Source organism: Pleurodeles waltl, chromosome 7 (genome assembly GCF_031143425.1).
Source record: "Pleurodeles waltl isolate 20211129_DDA chromosome 7, aPleWal1.hap1.20221129, whole genome shotgun sequence".
NCBI lineage: Eukaryota > Metazoa > Chordata > Amphibia > Caudata > Salamandridae > Pleurodeles > Pleurodeles waltl.
Genome location: NC_090446.1, coordinates 1,550,283,840 through 1,550,305,187, shown reverse-complemented (window position 1 = coordinate 1,550,305,187; position 21,348 = coordinate 1,550,283,840). Strand labels below are relative to the sequence as shown.

Below are 21,348 nucleotides of genomic sequence, written 5' to 3'. Positions count from 1 at the left end.
GCTGAGAAGTGTGCACCTGGAAAGGGCTGAGATGTGTGCACCTGGAAAGGGCTAAGATGTGTGTACCTGGAAAGGGCTGAGATGTGTGCACCTGCACAAGAGCTGAGATGTGTGCACCTGCACAAGAGCTGAGATGTGTGCACCTGCACAAGAGCTGAGATGTGTGCACCTGCACAAGAGCTGAGATGTGTGCAGCTGGAAAGAACTGAGGTGGGTAGCTGCAAAGAGCTGAGATGTGTGTAGCTGGAAAGAACTGAGGTGTGTGTAGCTGGAAAGAACTGAGGTGTGTGTAGCTGGAAAGAACTGATGTGTGTAGCTGGAAAGAACTTAGGTGTGCAGCTGGAAAGAGTTGAGATGTGTGCAGCTGCAAAGAGCTGAGATGTGTGCACCTGCAAAGAGCTGAGATGTGTGCACCTGCAAAGAGCTGAGATGTGTGCACCTGCACAAGAGTTGAGATGTCTGCACCTGCAAAGAGTTGAGATGTCTGCACCTGCAAAGAGCTGAGATGTCTGCACCTGCAAAGAGCTGAGATGTCTGCACCTGCAAAGAGCAGAGATGTGTGCACCTGCAAAGAGCTGAGATGTGTGTACCTGGAAAGGGCTGAGAAGTGTGCACCTGGAAAGGGCTGAGAAGTGTGCACCTGGAAAGGGCTGAGATGTGTGCACCTGGAAAGGGCTAAGATGTGTGTACCTGGAAAGGGCTGAGATGTCTGCACCTGCAAAGAGCAGAGATGTGTGCACCTGCAAAGAGCAGAGATGTGTGCACCTGCAAAGAGCAGAGATGTGTGCACCTGCAAAGAGCAGAGATGTGTGCACCTGCAAAGAGCAGAGATGTGTGCACCTGCAAAGAGCAGAGATGTGTGCACCTGCAAAGAGCAGAGATGTGTGCACCTGCAAAGAGCTGAGATGTGTGCACCTGCAAAGAGCTGAGATGTGTGCACCTGCAAAGAGCTGAGATGTGTGCACCTGCAAAGAGCTGAGATGTGTGCACCTGCAAAGAGCTGAGATGTGTGCACCTGCAAAGAGCTGAGATGTGTGCACCTGCAAAGAGTTGAGATGTGTGCACCTGCAAAGAGCTGAGATGTGTGCACCTGCACAAGAGCTGAGATGTGTGCACCTGCACAAGAGCTGAGATGTGTGCACCTGCAAAGAGCAGTGACAAGTGTACCTGGACATTCTATCCCTTACCGACAAACCATCAACAGCCAAGAGCAACTTCCATAACGGAGTGGGAGCAATCGCCAAATAGATGAAAGACAGCTGCCTCAAGCTCAACTCGGACAACACAGAGATCCTCATCCTGGACCCCACACCCATCACCTGGGATGACTCATGGTGTCCAATAGCCCTTAAAACTGCCCCTGCCTTACCAACCATGCACACAACCTTGACATCATCCTCAACTCTTCGCTGCCCATGGCCTGCCAAGTCAACGCCACCTCATCATCATGCTTCCACACACTTTGGCTGCTGTGGAAGATTTTCAAGTGGAACATCATCGAAACAAGAAGGATGGTCACCCACGCACTTGTCAGCAAGAAACTCAACTACAGCAACGCTGTCTATGCCGGAATCACAAACAAGCTCCAAGCAAGACTCCAGAGAATACAGAACACAGTGGCCAGTCTCATCCTGGACATCCCCCACCACATCTTCGTCCACCTGAGAAACATGCAGTGGCTCCCCATCACCTTCAAACTCCTGACGTGCACTTACAAGGCCCTGCACAACATCGGACCAGCCTACCTCAACCACCACCTGTCCTATGCCCCCTCCAGACAACTCCGCTCAACTGGCCCTCGCTGCCACCCCAAGAACCAGGAAGAACACAGCAGGATGTAGATCCTTCTCCTACCTCACAGCACAGGCCTCAAATATACCGCTACTATACCTCAGGAAGTCACCCCTCGGTGAATCAATTCAAGAGGGCCCTCAAGACCTGGCTCTTTGACTGATCAGCGCCTCCTCACCAGCGCCCTCTGACCCCATTGGTGAGAAGTTGCAATTTATAAATAACTGTTTGACTAATTGATTGAAAGAGCTGAGATGTGTGCACCTGGAGAGCGCTGAGATGTCTGTACCTGAAAAGAGCTGAGATGTGTGCACCGGCAAAGAGCTGAGATGTGTGCACCGGCAAAGAGCTGAGATGTGTGCACCGGCAAAGAGCTGAGATGTGTGTACATGAAAAGAGCTGAGATGTGTGCACCGGCAAAGAGCAGAGATGTGTGCACCGGCAAAGAGCAGAGATGTGTGCACCGGCAAAGAGCAGAGATGTGTGCACCTGGAAAGAGCAGAGATGTGTGCACCGGCAAAGAGCAGAGATGTGTGCACCTGGCAAGAGCAGAGATGTGTGCACCTGGCAAGAGCAGAGATGTGTGCACCTGGCAAGAGCAGAGATGTGTGCACCTGGCAAGAGCAGAGATGTGTGCACCTGGCAAGAGCAGAGATGTGTGCACCTGGCAAGAGCAGAGATGTGTGCACCGGCAAAGAGCAGAGATGTGTGCACCTGGAAAGAGCTGAGATGTGTGCACCTGGAGAGCGCTGAGATGTCTGTACCTGAAAAGAGCTGAGATGTGTGCACCGGCAAAGAGCTGAGATGTGTGCACCGGCAAAGAGCTGAGATGTGTGCACCGGCAAAGAGCTGAGATGTGTGCACCGGCAAAGAGCTGAGATGTGTGTACATGAAAAGAGCTGAGATGTGTGCACCGGCAAAGAGCAGAGATGTGTGCACCGGCAAAGAGCTGAGATGTGTGCACCTTCAAAGAGCTGAGATGTGTGCACCGGCAAAGAGCTGAGATGTGTGCACCGGCAAAGAGCTGAGATGTGTGCACCTGCAAAGAGCTGAGATGTGTGCACCGGCAAAGAGCAGAGATGTGTGCACCTGGCAAGAGCAGAGATGTGTGCACCTGGCAAGAGCAGAGATGTGTGCACCTGGCAAGAGCAGAGATGTGTGCACCTGGCAAGAGCAGAGATGTGTGCACCTGGCAAGAGCAGAGATGTGTGCACCTGGCAAGAGCAGAGATGTGTGCACCTGGCAAGAGCAGAGATGTGTGCACCTGGCAAGAGCAGAGATGTGTGCACCTGGCAAGAGCAGAGATGTGTGCACCTGGCAAGAGCAGAGATGTGTGCCCCAGCAAAGAGCAGAGATGTGTGCCCCTGCAAAGAGCTGAGATGTGTGCCCCTGCAAAGAGCTGAGATGTGTGCCCCTGCAAAGAGCTGAGATGTGTGCCCCTGCAAAGAGCTGAGATGTGTGCACCTGCAAAGAGCTGAGATGTGTGTACATGAAAAGAGCTGAGATGTCTGCACCGGCAAAGAGCTGAGATGTGTGCACCGGGAAAGAGCTGAGATGTGTGCACCTGCAAAGAGCTGAGATGTGTGTACATGAAAAGAGCTGAGATGTGTGCACCGGCAAAGAGCTGAGATGTGTGCACCGGCAAAGAGCTGAGATGTGTGCACCTTCAAAGAGCTGAGATGTGTGCACCGGCAAAGAGCTGAGATGTGTGCACCGGCAAAGAGCTGAGATGTGTGCACCTGCAAAGAGCTGAGATGTGTGCACCGGCAAAGAGCAGAGATGTGTGCACCTGCAAAGAGCAGAGATGTGTGCACCTGGCAAGAGCAGAGATGTGTGCACCTGGCAAGAGCAGAGATGTGTGCACCTGGCAAGAGCAGAGATGTGTGCACCTGGCAAGAGCAGAGATGTGTGCACCTGGCAAGAGCAGAGATGTGTGCACCTGCAAAGAGCTGAGATGTGTGCCCCTGCAAAGAGCTGAGATGTGTGCCCCTGCAAAGAGCTGAGATGTGTGCCCCTGCAAAGAGCTGAGATGTGTGCCCCTGCAAAGAGCTGAGATGTGTGCCCCTGCAAATAGCTGAGATGTGTGCACCTGCAAAGAGCTGAGATGTGTGCACCTGGAGAGCGCTGAGATGTCTGTACCTGAAAAGAGCTGAGATGTGTGCACCTTCAAAGAGCTGAGATGTGTGCACCTTCAAAGAGCTGAGATGTGTGCACCGGCAAAGAGCAGAGATGTGTACACTTGGAAAGAGCTGAGATGTGTGCACCGGCAAAGAGCAGAGATGTGTGCACCTGGCAAGAGCAGAGATGTGTGCACCTGGCAAGAGCAGAGATGTGTGCACCTGGCAAGAGCAGAGATGTGTGCACCTGGCAAGAGCAGAGATGTGTGCACCTGGCAAGAGCAGAGATGTGTGCACCTGGCAAGAGCAGAGATGTGTGCACCTGACAAGAGCAGAGATGTGTGCACCGGCAAAGAGCAGAGATGTGTGTACATGAAAAGAGCTGAGATGTGTGCACCGGCAAAGAGCTGAGATGTGTGCCCCTGCAAATAGCTGAGATGTGTGCACCTGCAAAGAGAAGAGATGTGTGCACCTGGCAAGAGCAGAGATGTCTGCACCTGCAAAGAGCTGAGATGTGTGCACCGGCAAAGAGCTGAGATGTGTGCACCGGCAAAGAGCTGAGATGTGTGCACCGGCAAAGAGCTGAGATGTGTGTACATGAAAAGAGCTGAGATGTGTGCACCGGCAAAGAGCTGAGATGTGTGCACCGGCAAAGAGCTGAGATGTGTGCCCCTGCAAATAGCTGAGATGTGTGCACCTGCAAAGAGAAGAGATGTGTGCACCTGGCAAGAGCAGAGATGTCTGCACCTGCAAAGAGCTGAGATGTGTGCACCGGCAAAGAGCTGAGATGTGTACACCTGGAAAGAGCTGAGATGTGTGCACCGGCAAAGAGCAGAGATGTGTGCACCTGGCAAGAGCAGAGATGTGTGCACCTGGCAAGAGCAGAGATGTGTGCACCTGGCAAGAGCAGAGATGTGTGCACCTGGCAAGAGCAGAGATGTGTGCACCTGGCAAGAGCAGAGATGTGTGCACCTGGCAAGAGCTGAGATGTGTGCCCCTGCAAAGAGCTGAGATGTGTGCCCCTGCAAAGAGCTGAGATGTGTGCCCCTGCAAAGAGCTGAGATGTGTGCCCCTGCAAAGAGCTGAGATGTGTGCCCCTGCAAAGAGCTGAGATGTGTGCACCTGCAAAGAGCTGAGATGTGTGCACCTGGCAAGAGCTGAGATGTGTACACCTGGCAAGAGCAGAGATGTCTGCATCTGCAAAGAGCAGAGATGTCTGCACCTGCAAAGAGCAGAGATGTCTGCACCTGCAAAGAGCAGAGATGTCTGCACCTGCAAAGAGCAGAGATGTCTGCACCTGCAAAGAGCAGAGATGTCTGCACCTGCAAAGAGCAGAGATGTCTGCACCTGCAAAGAGCAGAGATGTCTGCACCTGCAAAGAGCAGAGATGTCTGCACCTGCAAAGAGCAGAGATGTCTGCACCTGCAAAGAGCAGAGATGTCTGCACCTGCAAAGAGCAGAGATGTCTGCACCTGCAAAGAGCAGAGATGTCTGCACCTGCAAAGAGCAGAGATGTCTGCACCTGCAAAGAGCAGAGATGTGTGCACCTGAAAGGAGCAGAGATGTGTGCACCTGAAAGGAGCAGAGATGTGTGCACCTGAAAGGAGCAGAGATGTGTGCACCTGAAAGGAGCAGAGATGTGTGCACCTGGAAAGAGGTGGGATGTGTGCACCTGGAAAGAGGTGGGATGTGTGCACCTGGAAAGAGGTGGGATGTGTGCACCTGGAAAGAGGTGGGATGTGTGCACCTGGAAAGAGGTGGGATGTGTGCACCTGGAAAGAGGTGGGATGTGTGCACCTGGAAAGAGGTGGGATGTGTGCACCTGGAAAGAGGTGGGATGTGTGCACCTGGAAATAGCTGAGATGTGTGCACCTGGAAATAGCTGAGATGTGTGCACCTGCACAAGAGCTGAGATGTGTGCACCTGCACAAGAGCTGAGATGTGTGCACCTGGAAAGGGCTAAGATGTGTGCACCTGGAAAGGGCTGAGATGTGTGCACCTGGAAAGAGCTGAGATGTGTGCACCTGCACAAGAGCTGAGATGTGTGCACCTGCACAAGAGCTGAGATGTGTGCACCTGCAAAGAGCAGAGATGCGTGCACCTGCAAAGAGCAGAGATGCGTGCACCTGCAAAGAGCAGAGATGTGTGCACCTGCAAAGAGCTGAGATGTGTGCACCTGCAAAGAGCTGAGATGTGTGCACCTGCAAAGAGCTGAGATGTGTGCACCTGCAAAGAGCTGAGATGTGTGCACCTGCAAAGATCCAGTGGTGCAAAGAGCCAGCAGGACCCTGCTTCCCCATTAGAGTGGAGGAGTGTCACCCCTCTGCTGCCAGTGCAGCAAAAGTGAAAAAATGGTAATCAAATGAATTACCATTTTATTTTTCACTGCTCCCTGCCCGAGTATTTTTTGGGGGCGGGGCACTGCTGCTGACTGGCAGCAGGGGAGCGGCGCTCACTCCACCAGTTTACACTGCGCATGTCAGTTTGGCCCGCTATCCTGAGCCGGACAGCCTGACGTGCAGCGCAAACCTCTCCACCTAACTGCATTATACAGCTGATGGAGAGCAGGACAGGCCCCCTGTGCGTGCCGGAGTGTTTAGGAAGCCCGCTCCAGCCAATCCTGATGATGCTCATCTGCAGATACCTGGAAAGAACAGAGATCTTTTCAACAAGGTGACTGCCAAGCGCACCCGGAACGTAACCTCCTAGCTGGTGGGGAAAGAGGCGGCGGCAGTAACTCTCCCTTTACGGAGGGTGCCAGAGGGCGAGAAACAGCACCAAAAGGTGCCTCTAAGTCAGATATAAATGGGATCTTCAGAACTTACAGGACCATCTGAGTGCTCGCACTGCAGTAGGTTAAGAAGACCTGCTCTGGTGGGAGAAGCCCCCTGACTTCATTTCAGTGACACCTTTCCCGTTAACAAGTGGAGAAGGTAGGCCATGAAGGAGCTCACACGTAAGCATCTGCGCAAGACACCAGGAACAGATGGGTGACACCATTCAACCTACCAAGTGGGGGCTGGCTGGACATCTGTGAGAAAAGATATACACTAGTCACCCTATCCAAGAGGTGACGGAGCGGCACCCTAGGCTGACCCCGGACCCCGAGACGCACCTATCGAGACCCAGATATACACTACTCACCCTATCCGAGAGGTGACAGAGCGGACCCTAGGCTGATCCCGAGAGGCACGTACTGAGACCCATATATACACTAGTCACCCTATCCGAGAGGTGAGAGAGCGGCACCCTAGGCTGACCCCTGACCCGAGAGGCACCTACCGAGACCCAGATATACAATAGTCACCCCTATCCGAGAGGTGACGGAGCGGGACCCTAGGCTGACCCCGAGAGGCACCTCCCGAGACCCAGATATACAATAGTCACCCCTATCCGAGAGGTGACGGAGCGGGACCCTAGGCTGACCCCGAGAGGCACCTCCCGAGACCCAGATATCCACCCTATCCGAGAGGTGACGGAGCGGCACCCTAGGCTGACCCCTGACCCAGAGAGGCACCTACTGAGACCCAGATATACACTAGGCACCCTATCCGAGATGTGACGGAGCGGCACCCTAGGCTGACCCCGAGAGGCACCTACCGAGACAGGTAGTGTGTCTGGGAGTGGATTGGCTGGAAGTGTCTGCATGCAGTGTATCTGGGAGTGGATTGGCTGGCGGTGTTTGCAGGCAGCGTATCTGGGAAGGGATTGGCTGGGGGTGTCTGCATGCAGTGTATCTGGGAGTGGATGGGCTGGAGGTGTTTGCATGCAGTGTATCTGGGAGTGGATTGGCTGGAGGTGTTTGCAGGCAGTGTAACTGGGAGTGGATTGGCAGGAGGTGTTTGCAGGCAGTGTATCTGGGAGCTGATTGGCTGGAGGTGTTTGCTTGCAGTGTATCTGGGAGCGGATTGGCTGGCGGTGTTTGCAGGTAGTGTATCTGGAAGCAGATTGGCTGGAGGTGTCTGCATCCAGTGTATCTGGGAGTGGATTGGCTGGAGGTGTTGGCAGGCAGTGTATCTGGGAATTAATTGGCTGGAGACTGTCTAGATTCCTAAGGGTGCGTCGTCTCCAGGAGTCCTCTGTTTGAAAAGCACCTGGAGGTGGTGCTCAGCTCTTGAGCCAGTAAAGCACCACCAAACATTCATTTCCTGAGATGATTACCAGCTTCTGGGGACTGAGGCTGCATCAGTGACAAGTGAAGAAACCTCGAGGAACCACTGTGAGAGAGCGTGAGTGGTGGGAGGCTACCTTCAGATTGCCAGAGAGTTGACTGGCTGTAGATATGTGTAGAGCATCTCCAGGAAAGGCTGGTGGGAGATCCTTGCATCATGGTATGTATAAGTGGATTGGCTGGAGGTGTTTGCAGGCAGTGTATCTGGGAGCGGATTGGCTGGAGGTGTTTGCAGGCAGTGTATCTGGGAGCGGATTGGCTGGAGGTGTTTGCAGGTAGTGTATCTGGGAGCAGATTGGCTGGCGGTGTTTGCAGGTAGTGTATCTGGGAGCTGATTGGGTGGAGGTGTTTGCAGACAGTGTATCTGGGAGCGGACTGGCTGGCGGTGTTTGCAGTCAGTATATCTGGGAGTGGATTGGCTGGAGGTGTTTGCAGGCATTGTATCTGGTTGCGGATTTGCTGGTGGTGTTTGCACGCAGTGTATCTGGGAGCGGATTGGCTGTAGGTGTTTGCAGGCAGTGTATCTGGAAGTGGATTGGCTGGAGGTGTCTGCAGGCAGTGTGTCTGGGAGCGGATTGGCTGGCGGTGTTTGCAGGCAATGTATCTGGGAAGGGACTGGCTGCGGGTGTCTGCAGGCAGTGTGTGTGAGGGCGATTGTCTGGAAGTGTCGGGAGCTGGCTGGCAGTGTATCTCGGAGTGAATTGGCTGGAGGTGTCTGCAGGCTGTGTATCTGGGCGTGGATTGGCTAGCGGTGTTTGCAGGCAGTGTATCTGGGAGTGAATTGGCTGGCGGTGTTTGCAGGCAGCGTATCTGGGAGTGAATTGGCTGGGGGTGTTTGCAGGCAGTGTGTCTGGGAGTGGATTGGCTGGCGGTGTTTGCAGGCAGTGTATCTGGGAGTGGATTGGCTGGCGGTGTTTGCAGGCAGCGTATCTGGGAAGGGATTGGCTGGGGGTGTCTGCATGCAGTGTATTTGGGAGTGGATTGGCAGGAGGTGTTTGCAGGCCGTGTATTTGGGAGTGGATTGGCTGGAGGTGTTTGCAGGCAGTGTATCTGGGAATTAATTGGCTGGCAATGTTTGCAGACGTGGATCTAAGAGCTGATTGGCTGGAGGTGTTTGCCTGCAGTGTATCTGGGAGCAGATTGGCAGGCGGTGTTTCCAGGTAGTTTATCTGGAAGCAGATTGGCTGGAGGTGTCTGCATCCAGTGTATCTGGGAGCGGATTGGCTGGAGGTGTTTGCTGTTCGCAGTCAGTGTATCTGGAAGTGGATTGGCTGGAGATGTTTGCAGTCAGTATATCTGGGAGTGGATTGGCTGGCGGTGTTTGAAGGCAGTGTATCTGGGAGTGGATTGGCTGGAGGTGTTCGCAGTCAGTATACCTGGGAGTGGATTGGCTGGCGGTGTTTGCAGTCAGTATATCTGGGAGTGGATTGGCTGGCAATGTTTGCTGTCAGTATATCTGGGAGTGGATTGGCTGGCGGTGTTTGCAGTCAGTGTAACTGGGAGCGGATTGGCTGGAGGTGTTTGCAGGCAGTGTATCTGGAAGTGGATTGGCTGGAGGTGTTGCAAGTCAGTATATCTGGGAGTGGATTGGCTGGCGGTGTTTGACGGCAGTGTATCTGGGAGTGGACTGATTACTAAGGTATCGCAGCTACACTGAATGTGATCTTACTCTTCGTCATCCTTCAGTGTCTGGTTTTTCCGCTGCTGTTTGCAGATCATCACAACAGTGGCAACGACAGCAATGCCCACAATGGCGGCGATGATCCCACCGATTATGCCTCCTGTGGCTCCGGCTCCTGCGGTGTTCGGAGAATCTAAGAGGTGGAAAAGACAACATAAGGATAGCTTAGTATGGACCCCCACTAAGTCATTACTAGAGTCCAGGGACCCCCACTGAGTAATTACTAGAATCCAGGGACCCCCAGGACCCCCATTGAGTCACTACTGGAATCCAGTTTATTAGAATCTGGGGACCGCCCACTGAGTCATTACTAGAATTCGGGAAACCCCCACTGAGTAATTACTAGAATCCAGGGACCCCCACGACCCCTACTGAGCCATTACTGGAATCCATGGACCCCCACTGAATCGATACTAGAGTTCAGGGACCCAAACTGAGTCTTTACTGGAATCCAGGGACCCCTCAGGACCCCACTGAGTCATTACTGGAATCCAGGGACCCCCACTGAGTCATTACCAAAATCCAGGGACCCCCATTGAGTATTTATTAGAATCTTGGGACCATCACTGAGTCATTACTAGAATCCAGGGACCCCCACGGAGTCATTATTGGAATCCAGGGACCCCCACTGAGTCATTACTAGAATCCAGGGACCCCCAGGACCCCCACTGAGTCATTTCTGGAATCCAGGGACTCCCACTGAGTCATTACTGGAATCCAAGGACCCCCCACTGAGCCATTACTAGAATCCAGGGACATCCACTAAGTCATTACCAGAATCCAGGGACCCCCAGGACCACCACTGAGTCATTACTGGAATCCAGGGACCCCCCCACCCACTGAGCCATTACTAGAATTCAGGAAACCCCCAGTGAGTCATTACTAGAATCCAGGGACCCCCCACTGAGCCATTACTGGAATCCAGGGACCCCCGGGACCCCCACTGAGTCATTACTAGAATCCAGAGACCCCCACTGAGTCATTACTAGAATTCAGGAAACCCCCACTGAGTCATAACTAGAATCCAGGGACCCCCACTGAGTCATTACTGGAATCCAGGGACCCCCAGGACCCCCACTGAGCCATTACTAGAATCCAGGGACCCCCACTGAGCCATTACTAGAATCCAGGGACCCCCACTGAGCCATTACTAGAATTCAGGAAACCCCCACTGAGCCATTACTAGAATTCGGGAAACCCCCACTGAGACATTACTAGAATTCGGGAAACCCCCACTGAGACATTACTAGAATTCGGGAAACCCCCACTGAGTCATAACTAGAATCCAGGGATCCCCACTGAGTCATTACTAGAATCCAGGGACCCCCAGAACCCCCCCTGAGCCATTACTAGAATTCAGGGACCCCCACTGAGTCATTACTAGAATTCAGGAAACCCCCACTGAGACATTACTAGAATTCGGGAAACCCCCACTGAGTCATAACTAGAATCCAGGGACCCCCACTGAGCCATTACTAGAATCCAGGGACCCCCACTGAGCCATTACTAGAATTCAGGAAACCCCCACTGAGTCATTACTGGAATCCAGGGACCCCCAGGACCCCCACTGAGCCATTAGTAGAATCCAGGGACCCCCACTGAGTCATTACTAGAATCCAGGGACCCCCAGGACCCCCACTGAGCCATTACTAGAATCCAGGGACCCCCCCACTGAGTCATTACTGGAATCCAGGGACCCCCGGGACCCCCACTGAGTCATTACTAGAATTCGGGAAACCCCCACTGAGTCATAACTAGAATCCAGGGACCCCCACTGAGTCATTACTGGAATCCAGGGACCCCCAGGACCCCCACTGAGCCATTACTAGAATCCAGGGACCCCCACTGAGTCATTACTAGAATCCAGGGACCCCCAGGACCCCCACTGAGCCATTACTAGAATCCAGGGACCCCCACGACCCCCACTGAGTCATTACTGGAATCCAAGGACCCCCAATGAGTCATTAATAAAATCCAGGGACCCCCCTCTGAGCCATTAATAGAATCCATGGACACCCAGGAACCCCACTGAGTCATTACTGAAATCCAGGATCCTGAACTCAGCAATTTCTGTTTTGAACCTCAATACTTAAAAATACAATAACGCATCAAACAAACTCACAAATTACTAAATATTTAACTTAATGACAAACGATTATAAAAAAACAAATTTTTTTTGTTGCTAATGACATGTTTATTTATTAATTTCATTATTTTGCTCCATATCAAAATATGAAGGTAGGGTTTCTTCACACGTGTAGCACTGCGCATGTGTGATCACTAGTATCAAGCGAACAGAATACGAAGTTACCTTGTTCAAAGCTGGAATGTTTTTTATCTTTTCAAATGTTACGGTTTGTTATGTCTTTTAATGTAACTATTTTGTTCTCTTGAACCAGGTTTTTTCATTTTTCCGTGACTATATTTTTGCTTTGTATGAGTTGCCGTTATTTTCACTGCTAAACTAACATGGAAACAACCTTGAAAAAGGCCCGTAGGCTGAGAGCTGCAGATAGGGCGAAGCACGTGTCAGCGATCCGTAAGAATTCATAAATTAAAACATGGATCCTAATAATAAAGTCGCGCCACATGAACTGGCCGCGTTTGTTTTCTGTAAGATAGTGTCCTCCGAGTGTGGAGGTACTTGGGGTGCAGCACTGGTACGCCCTCTCCCGCGGCTACGACTCGCCCTTCGTCTCTAACTTCGGTTGCTGTACCTGGGCAGCTCCCTGGACCCACCTAAGGAGAACAACCTACTTCCCAGCCTCCAAGTTCACATTCCTCTTTTTATATTTACAGTCAGATTTTATTAATCTGTTATTATCATTTCATTCTCAAAACAGTTGTTGACCCCCGAGCCACACAGACAGGCACGGGTAACCTGAGACCCACCGACAGGCACGGGTGACCTGAGCCCCACAGACAGGCACGGGTGACCTGAGCCCCACAGACAGGCACGGGTGACCTGAGCCCCACAGACAGGCACGGGTGACCTGAGCCCCACAGACAGGCACGGGTGACCTGAGCCCCACAGACAGGCAGGGGTGACCTGAGCCCCACAGACAGGCAGGGGTGACCTGAGCCCCACAGACAGGCAGGGGTGACCTGAGCCCCACAGACAGGCAGGGGTGACCTGAGCCCCACAGACAGGCAGGGGTGACCTGAGCCCCACAGACAGGCAGGGGTGACCTGAGCCCCACAGACAGGCAGGGGTGACCTGAGCCCCACAGACAGGCAGGGGTGACCTGAGCCCCACCGACAGGCAGAGGTGAAATGAGCCCCACCGACAGGCAGAGGTGAAATGAGCCCCACCGACAGGCAGAGGTGAAATGAGCCCCACCGACAGGCACGGGTGACCTGAGCCCCACCGACAGGCACGGGTGACCTGAGCCCCACCGACAGGCACGGGTGACCTGAGCCCCACCGACAGGCACGGGTGACCTGAGACCCACCGACAGGCACGGGTGACCTGAGACCCACCGACAGGCACGGGTGACCTGAGACCCACCGACAGGCACGGGTGACCTGAGACCCACCGACAGGCACGGGTGACCTGAGCACACAGGTGACCTGGGCCCCACAGACAGGCACGGGTGACCTGAGCACACAGGTGACCTGGGCCCCACAGACAGGCACGGGTGACCTGGGCCCCACAGACAGGCACGGGTGACCTGAGCCCCACAGACAGGCAGGGGTGACCTGAGCCCCACAGACAGGCAGGGGTGACCTGAGCCCCACAGACAGGCAGGGGTGACCTGAGCCCCACAGACAGGCAGGGGTGACCTGAGCCCCACAGACAGGCAGGGGTGACCTGAGCCCCACAGACAGGCAGGGGTGACCTGAGCCCCACAGACAGGCAGGGGTGACCTGAGCCCCACAGACAGGCAGGGGTGAAATGAGCCCCACAGACAGGCAGGGGTGAAATGAGCCCCACAGACAGGCAGGGGTGAAATGAGCCCCACAGACAGGCAGGGGTGACCTGAGCCCCACAGACAGGCAGGGGTGACCTGAGCCCCACAGACAGGCAGGGGTGAAATGAGCCCCACAGACAGGCAGGGGTGACCTGAGCCCCACAGACAGGCAGGGGTGACCTGAGCCCCACAGAAAGGCAGAGGTGAAATGAGCCCCACAGAGAGGCACGGGTGACCTGAGACCCACCGACAGGCACGGGTGACCTGAGACCCATCGACAGGCACGGGTGACCTGAGACCCATCGACAGGCACGGGTGACCTGAGACCCATCGACAGGCACGGGTGACCTGAGACCCACCGACAGGCACGGGTGACCTGAGACCCACCGACAGGCACGGGTGACCTGAGCCCCACCGACAGGCACTGGTAACCTGAGACCCACCGACAGGCACGGGTGACCTGACACCCACCGACAGGCACGGGTGACCTGACACCCACCGACAGGCACGAGTAACCTGACACCCACCGACAGGCACGGGTGACCTGACACCCACCGACAGGCACGAGTAACCTGACACCCACCGACAGGCACGGGTGACCTGAGACCCACCGACAGGCACTGGTAACCTGAGACCCACCGACAGGCACTGGTAACCTGAGACCCACCGACAGGCACTGGTAACCTGAGACCCACCGACAGGCACGGGTAACCTGAGACCCACCGACAGGCACAGGTGACCTGAGCCCCACAGACAGGCACAGGCGACCTGAGCCTCACAGAGAGGTAGAGGTGAAATGAGCCCCACAGACAGGCACGGGTGACCTGAGCACACAGTCAAGCACAGGAGAATTATGTGGTGTGGGGGTTAGAGCTCACCATCTAATACTCTCAAAATTTTCCAAAGATGGTCCTTGGATTCAGACTGGTAAATCCTTAGCTCGGTCCTGGTAGAGCGGCAAAGAGCAGTCAGGCCTTACTTAGAGGAACATGTGTTAAGCATTTCTGAGTATCAAAATGGATGATAATTAATTGACACGACTAAAAAGAAATCTGACACCAATTTATACAAACAGAGCTTAATTTTATCTTTACTTAAGACACCAAAAAACAAAATAGCATGTGTATAGTCGGAGTTATGGATTTTAGAAGTAATATTAAATCTATGCAAAATTGTATTTGGAAAACGTAACATTGCAGAAAAACCACTAGCGGCAATCGGCCAAGTCGAGGTCGAGTCACATGGACCCCGTACAGGGTAAGGAGGTGCGGGTTCTAGGACCAGATCACGGCAGTCCGTTCAGTTTCACCTGGCCCGTGGAGTCCGGGTGCAGAGTTGTCCTGGCTGTCCATGGTGCTGAAGGGAGCCGCGGGTGGTGCCGAGTTTACCGCGCACACGCTGCTGCTTGAGACAAGATGCAAAAACAAAAGAGCGGGGTCGATGGTGACATCGTCACAGGTGCCCTCTTGTTGCAGGGTTGAGTTACGGGGACAGTTATAGGAATGATGCCCAACAAGCCTTGGTAGTGGTAAGCACAGCTGAGCGCTTTGGTGATGTCTGGAGATCCAAGGGACTACAGTAGTGGCCTGAAACATCGTGGAAGGCCAGACTACAACTCCCACAATGCACTACACCACCTGGAACCGCAAGAATGACTCATCCTTGGCTAAAACTTGAAGCGGATGAGTAAGGTGTGGAGTATCTTAAAAGGGCGTGGCCAAAGAAACGTAACTAGGAATCCTGTCCAAGAGGCGTGGCCTATGTGCTTAAGGGTGTGGCTTGAAATATGTAAACTACCATCCTGTGCTTGTCACAGCCCGCCACCGACCAGTAACTGCGCCTCGCTGGGAGTTTTCTGTTATTAGAATCAACACCACACAACAAGCATTCCCAAAACAAGGCAGAATCTGTGGCTTTCAATGCTTCTTAGCAGCGGCAGATGCAAGAGGAGCAGGAATGATTCTCTTCAGAAGAGTGAGATTTGAAAATGCTTCAGTTCTCAAAATCTGCGCGAGTGACCGGGAGATTAGTAAAGTCTGGGGAGGGAGGTGGTCTTCGGGGTGTCCCAGACATCGCTGTGCTCTGCACCCCCTCTCGGTCTCTCTGTATCCCCAACACCTTCCTGGAATGCTCCATCCGGGTATCTCACACGTCACCGCCTTCCTCCTCATCATCTCTCACTCTGTCCTCCAACCAGAGGCTCCCGGTGGCTCCTCCCTTCCACCAGGACCCTCTCTCACTCTTTGTGGCTCCTCCCTTCCACCAGGACTCCTCTCTCACTCTCTGTGGCCCCTCCCTTCCACCTCTCCCACTCTTTGTGGCTCATTCCTTCCACCAGGACTCCTCTCTCACTCTCTGTGGCATCTCCCTTTCACCTCTCCCACTCTTTGTGGCATCTCCCTTCCACCAGGGCCCTCTCACTCTTTGTGGCTCCTCCCTTCCACCAGGGCCCTCTCCCACTCTTTGTGGCTCATTCCTTCCACCAGGGCCCTCTCCCACTCTTTGTGGCTCATTCCTTCCACCTCTCTCACTCTTTCTGGCTCATTCCTTCCTCCAGGAGTCTCTCTCACTCTTTGTGGCTCATTCCTTCCACCTCTCTCACTCTTTGTGGCTCCTTCCTTCCATCAGGACCCTCTCTCGCTCTTTGTGGCACCTCCCTATCACTCTCTCACTCTTTGTGACTCCTTCCTTCCACCAGGACTCTTTCTCTCACTCTTTGTGGCCTTTTGTCGCTCCTCCCTTCCACCAGGACCCTCTCTCACTCTTTGTGGCACCTCCCTTTCACCAGGACCCTCTCTCACTCTTTGTGGCTCCTTCCTTCCACCAGGACCCTATCTCACTCTTTGTGGGTCCTTCCTTCCACCAGGACTCTTCTCTCACTCTTTGTGGCCTTTTGTCGCTCCTTCCTTCCACCAGGACCCTCTCTCACTCTTTGTGGCTCCTTCCTTCCACCTCTCTCACTCTCTGTGGCACCTCCCTTTCCTCTCTCACTCTTTGCGACTCCTCCCTTCCACCAGGACCCTCTCTCACTCTTTGTGGCACCTCGCTTCTGCCAGGGCCCTCTCTCACTCTTTGTGGCACCTCCCGTCCGCCAGGGACCTCTCTCACTCTTTGTGGCTCCTTCTTTCCACCTCTCTTACTCTTTGTGGCTCCTTCTTTCCACACCTCTCACTCTTTGTGGCTCCTTCCTTCCACCAGGACCCTCTCTCACTCTTTATGGCATCTCCCTTCCACCAGGACCCTCTCTCACTCTTTGTGGCTCCTTCCTTCCACCTCTCTCACTCTCTGTGGCACCTCCCTTTCCTCTCTCACTCTTTGTGACTCCTCCCTTCCACCAGGACCCTCTCTCACTCTTTGTGGCACCTCGCTTCTGCCAGGGCCCTCTCTCACTCTTTGTGGCACCTCCCTTCCGCCAGGGACCTCTCTCACTCTTTGTGGCTCCTTCTTTCCACCTCTCTTACTCTTTGTGGCTCATTCCTTCCACCTCTCCCACTCTTTGTGGCTCATTCCGTCCACCAGGACCCTCTCACACTCTTTGTGGCTCATTCCTTCCACCTCTCACTCTTTGTGGCTCCTTCCTTCCATCAGGACCCTCTCTCACTCTTTGTGGCTCCTTCCTTCCACCTCTCTCACTCTCTGTGGCACCTCCCTTCCACTCTCTCACTCTTTGGGACTCCTCCCTTCCACTCTCTCACTCTTTGGGACTCCTCCCTTCCACTCTCTCACTCTTTGGGACTCCTCCCTTCCACCAGGACCCTCTGTCACTCTTTGTGGCACCTCCCTTCTTCCAGGGCCCTCTGTCACTCTTTGTGGCACCTCCCTTCCGCCAGGGACCTCTCTCACTCTTTGTGGCTCCTTCTTTCCACCTCTCTCACTCTTTGTGGTTCCTCCCTTCCACCAGGGCCCTCTATCACTCTTTGTGGCTCCTTCCTTCCACCAGGACTCTTCTCTCACTCTTTGTGGCCTTTTGTCGTTCCTCCCTTCCACCGGGACCCTCTCTCACTCTTTGTGGCACCTCCCTTCCACCTCTCTCACTCTGTGGCACCTCCCTTCCACCAGGACCCCCTCTCACTCTTTGTGGCACCTCCCTTCCACCTCTCTCACTCTCTGTGGCATCTCCCTTCCACCAGGGCCCTCTCCCACTCTTTGTGGCTCATTCCTTCCACCAGGACCCTCTCTCACTCTTTGTGGAACCTCCCTTCCGCCAGGGCCCTCTCACTCTTTGTGGCTCCTTCCTTCCACCTCGCTCACTCTTTGTGGCTCCTCCCTTCCACCAGGGCCCCCTCTCACTCTTTGTGGCTCCTTCCTTCCACCTGGACCCTCTCTCACTCTTTGTGGCTCCTTCCTTCCACAAGGACCCTCTCTCACTCTTTGTGGAACCTCCCTTCCGCCAGGGCCCTCTCTCACTCTTTGTGGGTCCTTCCTTCCACCAGGACTCTTGTCTCACTCTTTGTGGCCTTTTGTCGCTCCTCCCTTCCACCAGGACCCCCTCTCACTCTTTGTGGCACCTCCCTTTCACCTCTCTCACGCTTTGTGGCATCTCCCTTCCACCAGGACCCTCTCTCACTCTTTGTGGCTCCTTCCTTCCACCAGGACCCTGTCTCACTCTTTGTGGCTCCTTCACCAGGACCCTCTCCCACTCTTTGTGGCTCCTTCCTTCCACCAGGACCCTCTCTCACTCTTTGTGGCTCCTTCACCAGGACCCTCTCTCACCCTTTGTGGCTCCTTCCTTCCACCTCTCTCACTCTCTGTGGCACCTCCTTTCCACTCTCTCACTCTTTGTGACTCCTCCCTTCCACGAGGACCCCCTCTCACTCTTTCTGGCACCTCCCTTTCACCTCTCTCACTCTTTGTGGCTCCTTCCTTCCACTAGGGCCCCTCTCCCACTCTGTGGCTCCTTCCTTCCACCAGGACCCCCTCTCACTCTTTGTGGCACCTGGCTTTCACCTCTCTCACTCTTTGTGGCATCTCCCTTCCACCAGGGCCCTCCCCCACTCTTTGTGGCTCATTCCTTCCACCAGGACCCTCTCTCACTCTTTGTGGCACCTCCCTTCCGCCAGGGCCCTCTCTCACTCTTTATGGCACCTCCCTTCCGCCAGGGACCTCTCTCACTCTTTGTGGCTCCTTCCTTCCACCTCTCTCACTCTTTGTGCTCCTCCCTTCCACCAGGACCCTCTCTCACTCTTTGTGGCTCCTTCCTTCCACCAGGGCCGAGGACTCCTCTCTCACTCTCTGTGGCATCTCCCTTCCAGCAGGGCCCTCTCTCACTCTTTGTCGCCCCTTCCTTCCACCAGGACCCTCTCTCACTCTTTGTGGCACCTCCCTTTCACCTCTCTCACTCTTTGTGGCATCTCCCTTCCACCAGGGCCCTCTCACTCTTTGTGGCTCATTCCTTCCACCTCTCTCATTCTTTGTGGCTCCTCCCTTCCACCAGGACCCTCTCTCACTCTTTGTGGCTCCTTCCTTCCACCAGGACCCTCTCTCACTCTTTGTGGCTCCTTCCACCAGGACCCTCTCTCACTCTTTGTGACTCCTCCCTTCCACCAGGACCCTCTCTCACTCTTTGTGGCACCTCCCTTCTGCCAGGGCCCTCTGTCACTCTTTGTGGCACCTCCCTTCCGCCAGGGACCTCTCTCACTCTTTGTGGCTCCTTCTTTCCACCTCTTTCACTCTTTGTGGCTCCTCCCTTCCACCAGGGACCTCTCTCACTCTTTGTGGCTCCTTCTTTCCACCTCTTTCACTCTTTGTGGCTCCTCCCTTCCACCAGGGACCTCTCTCACTCTTTGTGGCTCCGTCTTTCCACCTCTTTCACTCTCTGTGGCATCTCCCTTCCACCAGGACTCTTCTCTCACTCTTTGTGGCCTTTTGTTGCTCCTCCCTTCCACCGGGACCCTCTCTCACTCTCTGTGGCACCTCCCTTCCACTTTCTCACTCTGTGACTCCTCCCTTCCACCAGGACCCCCTCTCACTCTTTGTGGCACCTCCCTTTCACCTCTCTCACTCTTTGTGGCATCTCCCTTCCACCAGGGCCCTCTCCCACTCTTTGTGGCTCATTCCTTCCACCAGGACCCTCTCTCACTCTTTGTGGCTCCTTCCTTCCACCTCGCTCACTCTTTGTGGCTCCTCCCTTCCACCAGGGTCCTCTCTCACTCTTTGTGGCTCCTTCCTTCCATCAGGACCCTCTCTCGCTCTTTGTGGCACCTCCCTATCACTCTCTCACTCTTTGTGACTCCTTCCTTCCACCAGGACCCTCTCACTCTTTGTGGCTCCTTCCTTCCACCAGGACCCTCTCTCACTCTTTGTGGCTCCTTCACCAGGACCCTCTCTCACTCTTTGTGGCTCCTTCCTTCCACCTCTCTCTCTCTGTGGCACCTCCCTTCCCTCTCTCACTCTTTGTGACTCCTCCCTTCCACCAGGACCCTCTCTCACTCTTTGTGGCACCTCGCTTCTGCTAGGGCCCTCTCTCACTCTTTGTGGCACCTCCCTTCCGCCAGGGAACTCTCTCACTTTTTGTGGCTCCTTCTTTCCACCTCTCTCACTCTTTGTGGCTCCTTCCTTCCACCAGGACCCTCTCTCACTATTTGTGGCACCTCCCTTTCACCTCTCTCACTCTTTATGGCATCTCCTTTCCACCAGGGCCCTCTCACTCTGTGTCTCCTCCCTTCCACCAGGGCCCTCTCCCACTCTTTGTGGCTCATTCCTTCCACCTCTCCCACTCTTTGTGGCTCATTCCTTCCACCAGGACCCTCTCACACTCTTTGTGGCTCATTCCTTCCACCTCTCACTCTTTGTGGCTCCTTCCTTCCATCAGGACCCTCTCTCGCTCTTTGTGGCCTTTTTGTCGCTCCTCCCTTCCACCAGCACCCTCTCTCACTCTTTGTGGCTCCTTCCTTCCACCTCTCTCACTCTCTGTGGCACCTCCCTTCCACTCTCTCACTCTTTGTGACTCCTCCCTTCCACTAGGACCCTCTCTCACTCTTTGTGGCACCTCCCTTCTGCCAGGGCCCTCTGTCACTCTTTGTGGCACCTCCCTTCCACCAGGGACCTCTCTCACTCTTTGTGGCTCCTTCTTTCCACCTCTCTCTCTTTGTGGCTCCTCCCTTCCACCAGGGCCCTCTCTCACTCTTTGTGGCTCCTTCGTTCCACCAGGGCCGAGGACTCCTCTCACTCTCTGTGGCATCTCCCTTCCACCAGGACCCTATCTCACTCTTTGTGGGTCCTTCCTTCCACCAGGACTCTTCTCTCACTCTTTGTGGCCTTTTGTCGCTCCTCCCTTCCACCGGGACCCTCTCTCACTCTTTGTGGCACCTCCCTTCCACCTCTCTCACTCTCTGTGGCACCTCCCTTCCACTCTCACTCTTTGTGACTCCTCCCTTCCGCCAGGACCCCCTCTCACTCTTTGTGGCACCTCCCTTTCACCTCTCTCACTCTTTGTGGCATCTCCCTTCCACCAGGGCCCTCTCCCACTCTTTGTGGCTCATTCCTTCCACCAGGGCCCTCTCCCACTCTTTGTGGGTCCTTCCTTTCACTAGGACTCTTCTCTCACTCTTTGTGGCCTTTTGTCGCTCCTCCCTTCCACCAGGACCCTCTCTCACTCTTTGTGGCACCTCCCTTTCACCTCTCTCACGCTTTGTGGCATCTCCCTCCCACCAGGACCCCCTCTCACTCTTTGGTGCT

The 21,348-nt window shown here is 54.5% G+C and overlaps 1 protein-coding gene across 2 annotated transcripts in view; it reads right to left on the bottom strand.

The window, feature by feature from the left end:
• LOC138246689 (nectin-2-like) overlaps positions 1-21,348 on the bottom strand; it is a 265,485-nt gene that overhangs the window by 28,534 nt on the left and 215,603 nt on the right. For both annotated transcript variants that reach the window (XM_069201457.1, XM_069201456.1), the window contains exon 6: positions 9,749-9,893. In XM_069201457.1, coding sequence (XP_069057558.1) covers positions 9,749-9,893 — 145 coding nt within the window. The remainder of the gene's footprint in view (positions 1-9,748; positions 9,894-21,348) is intronic.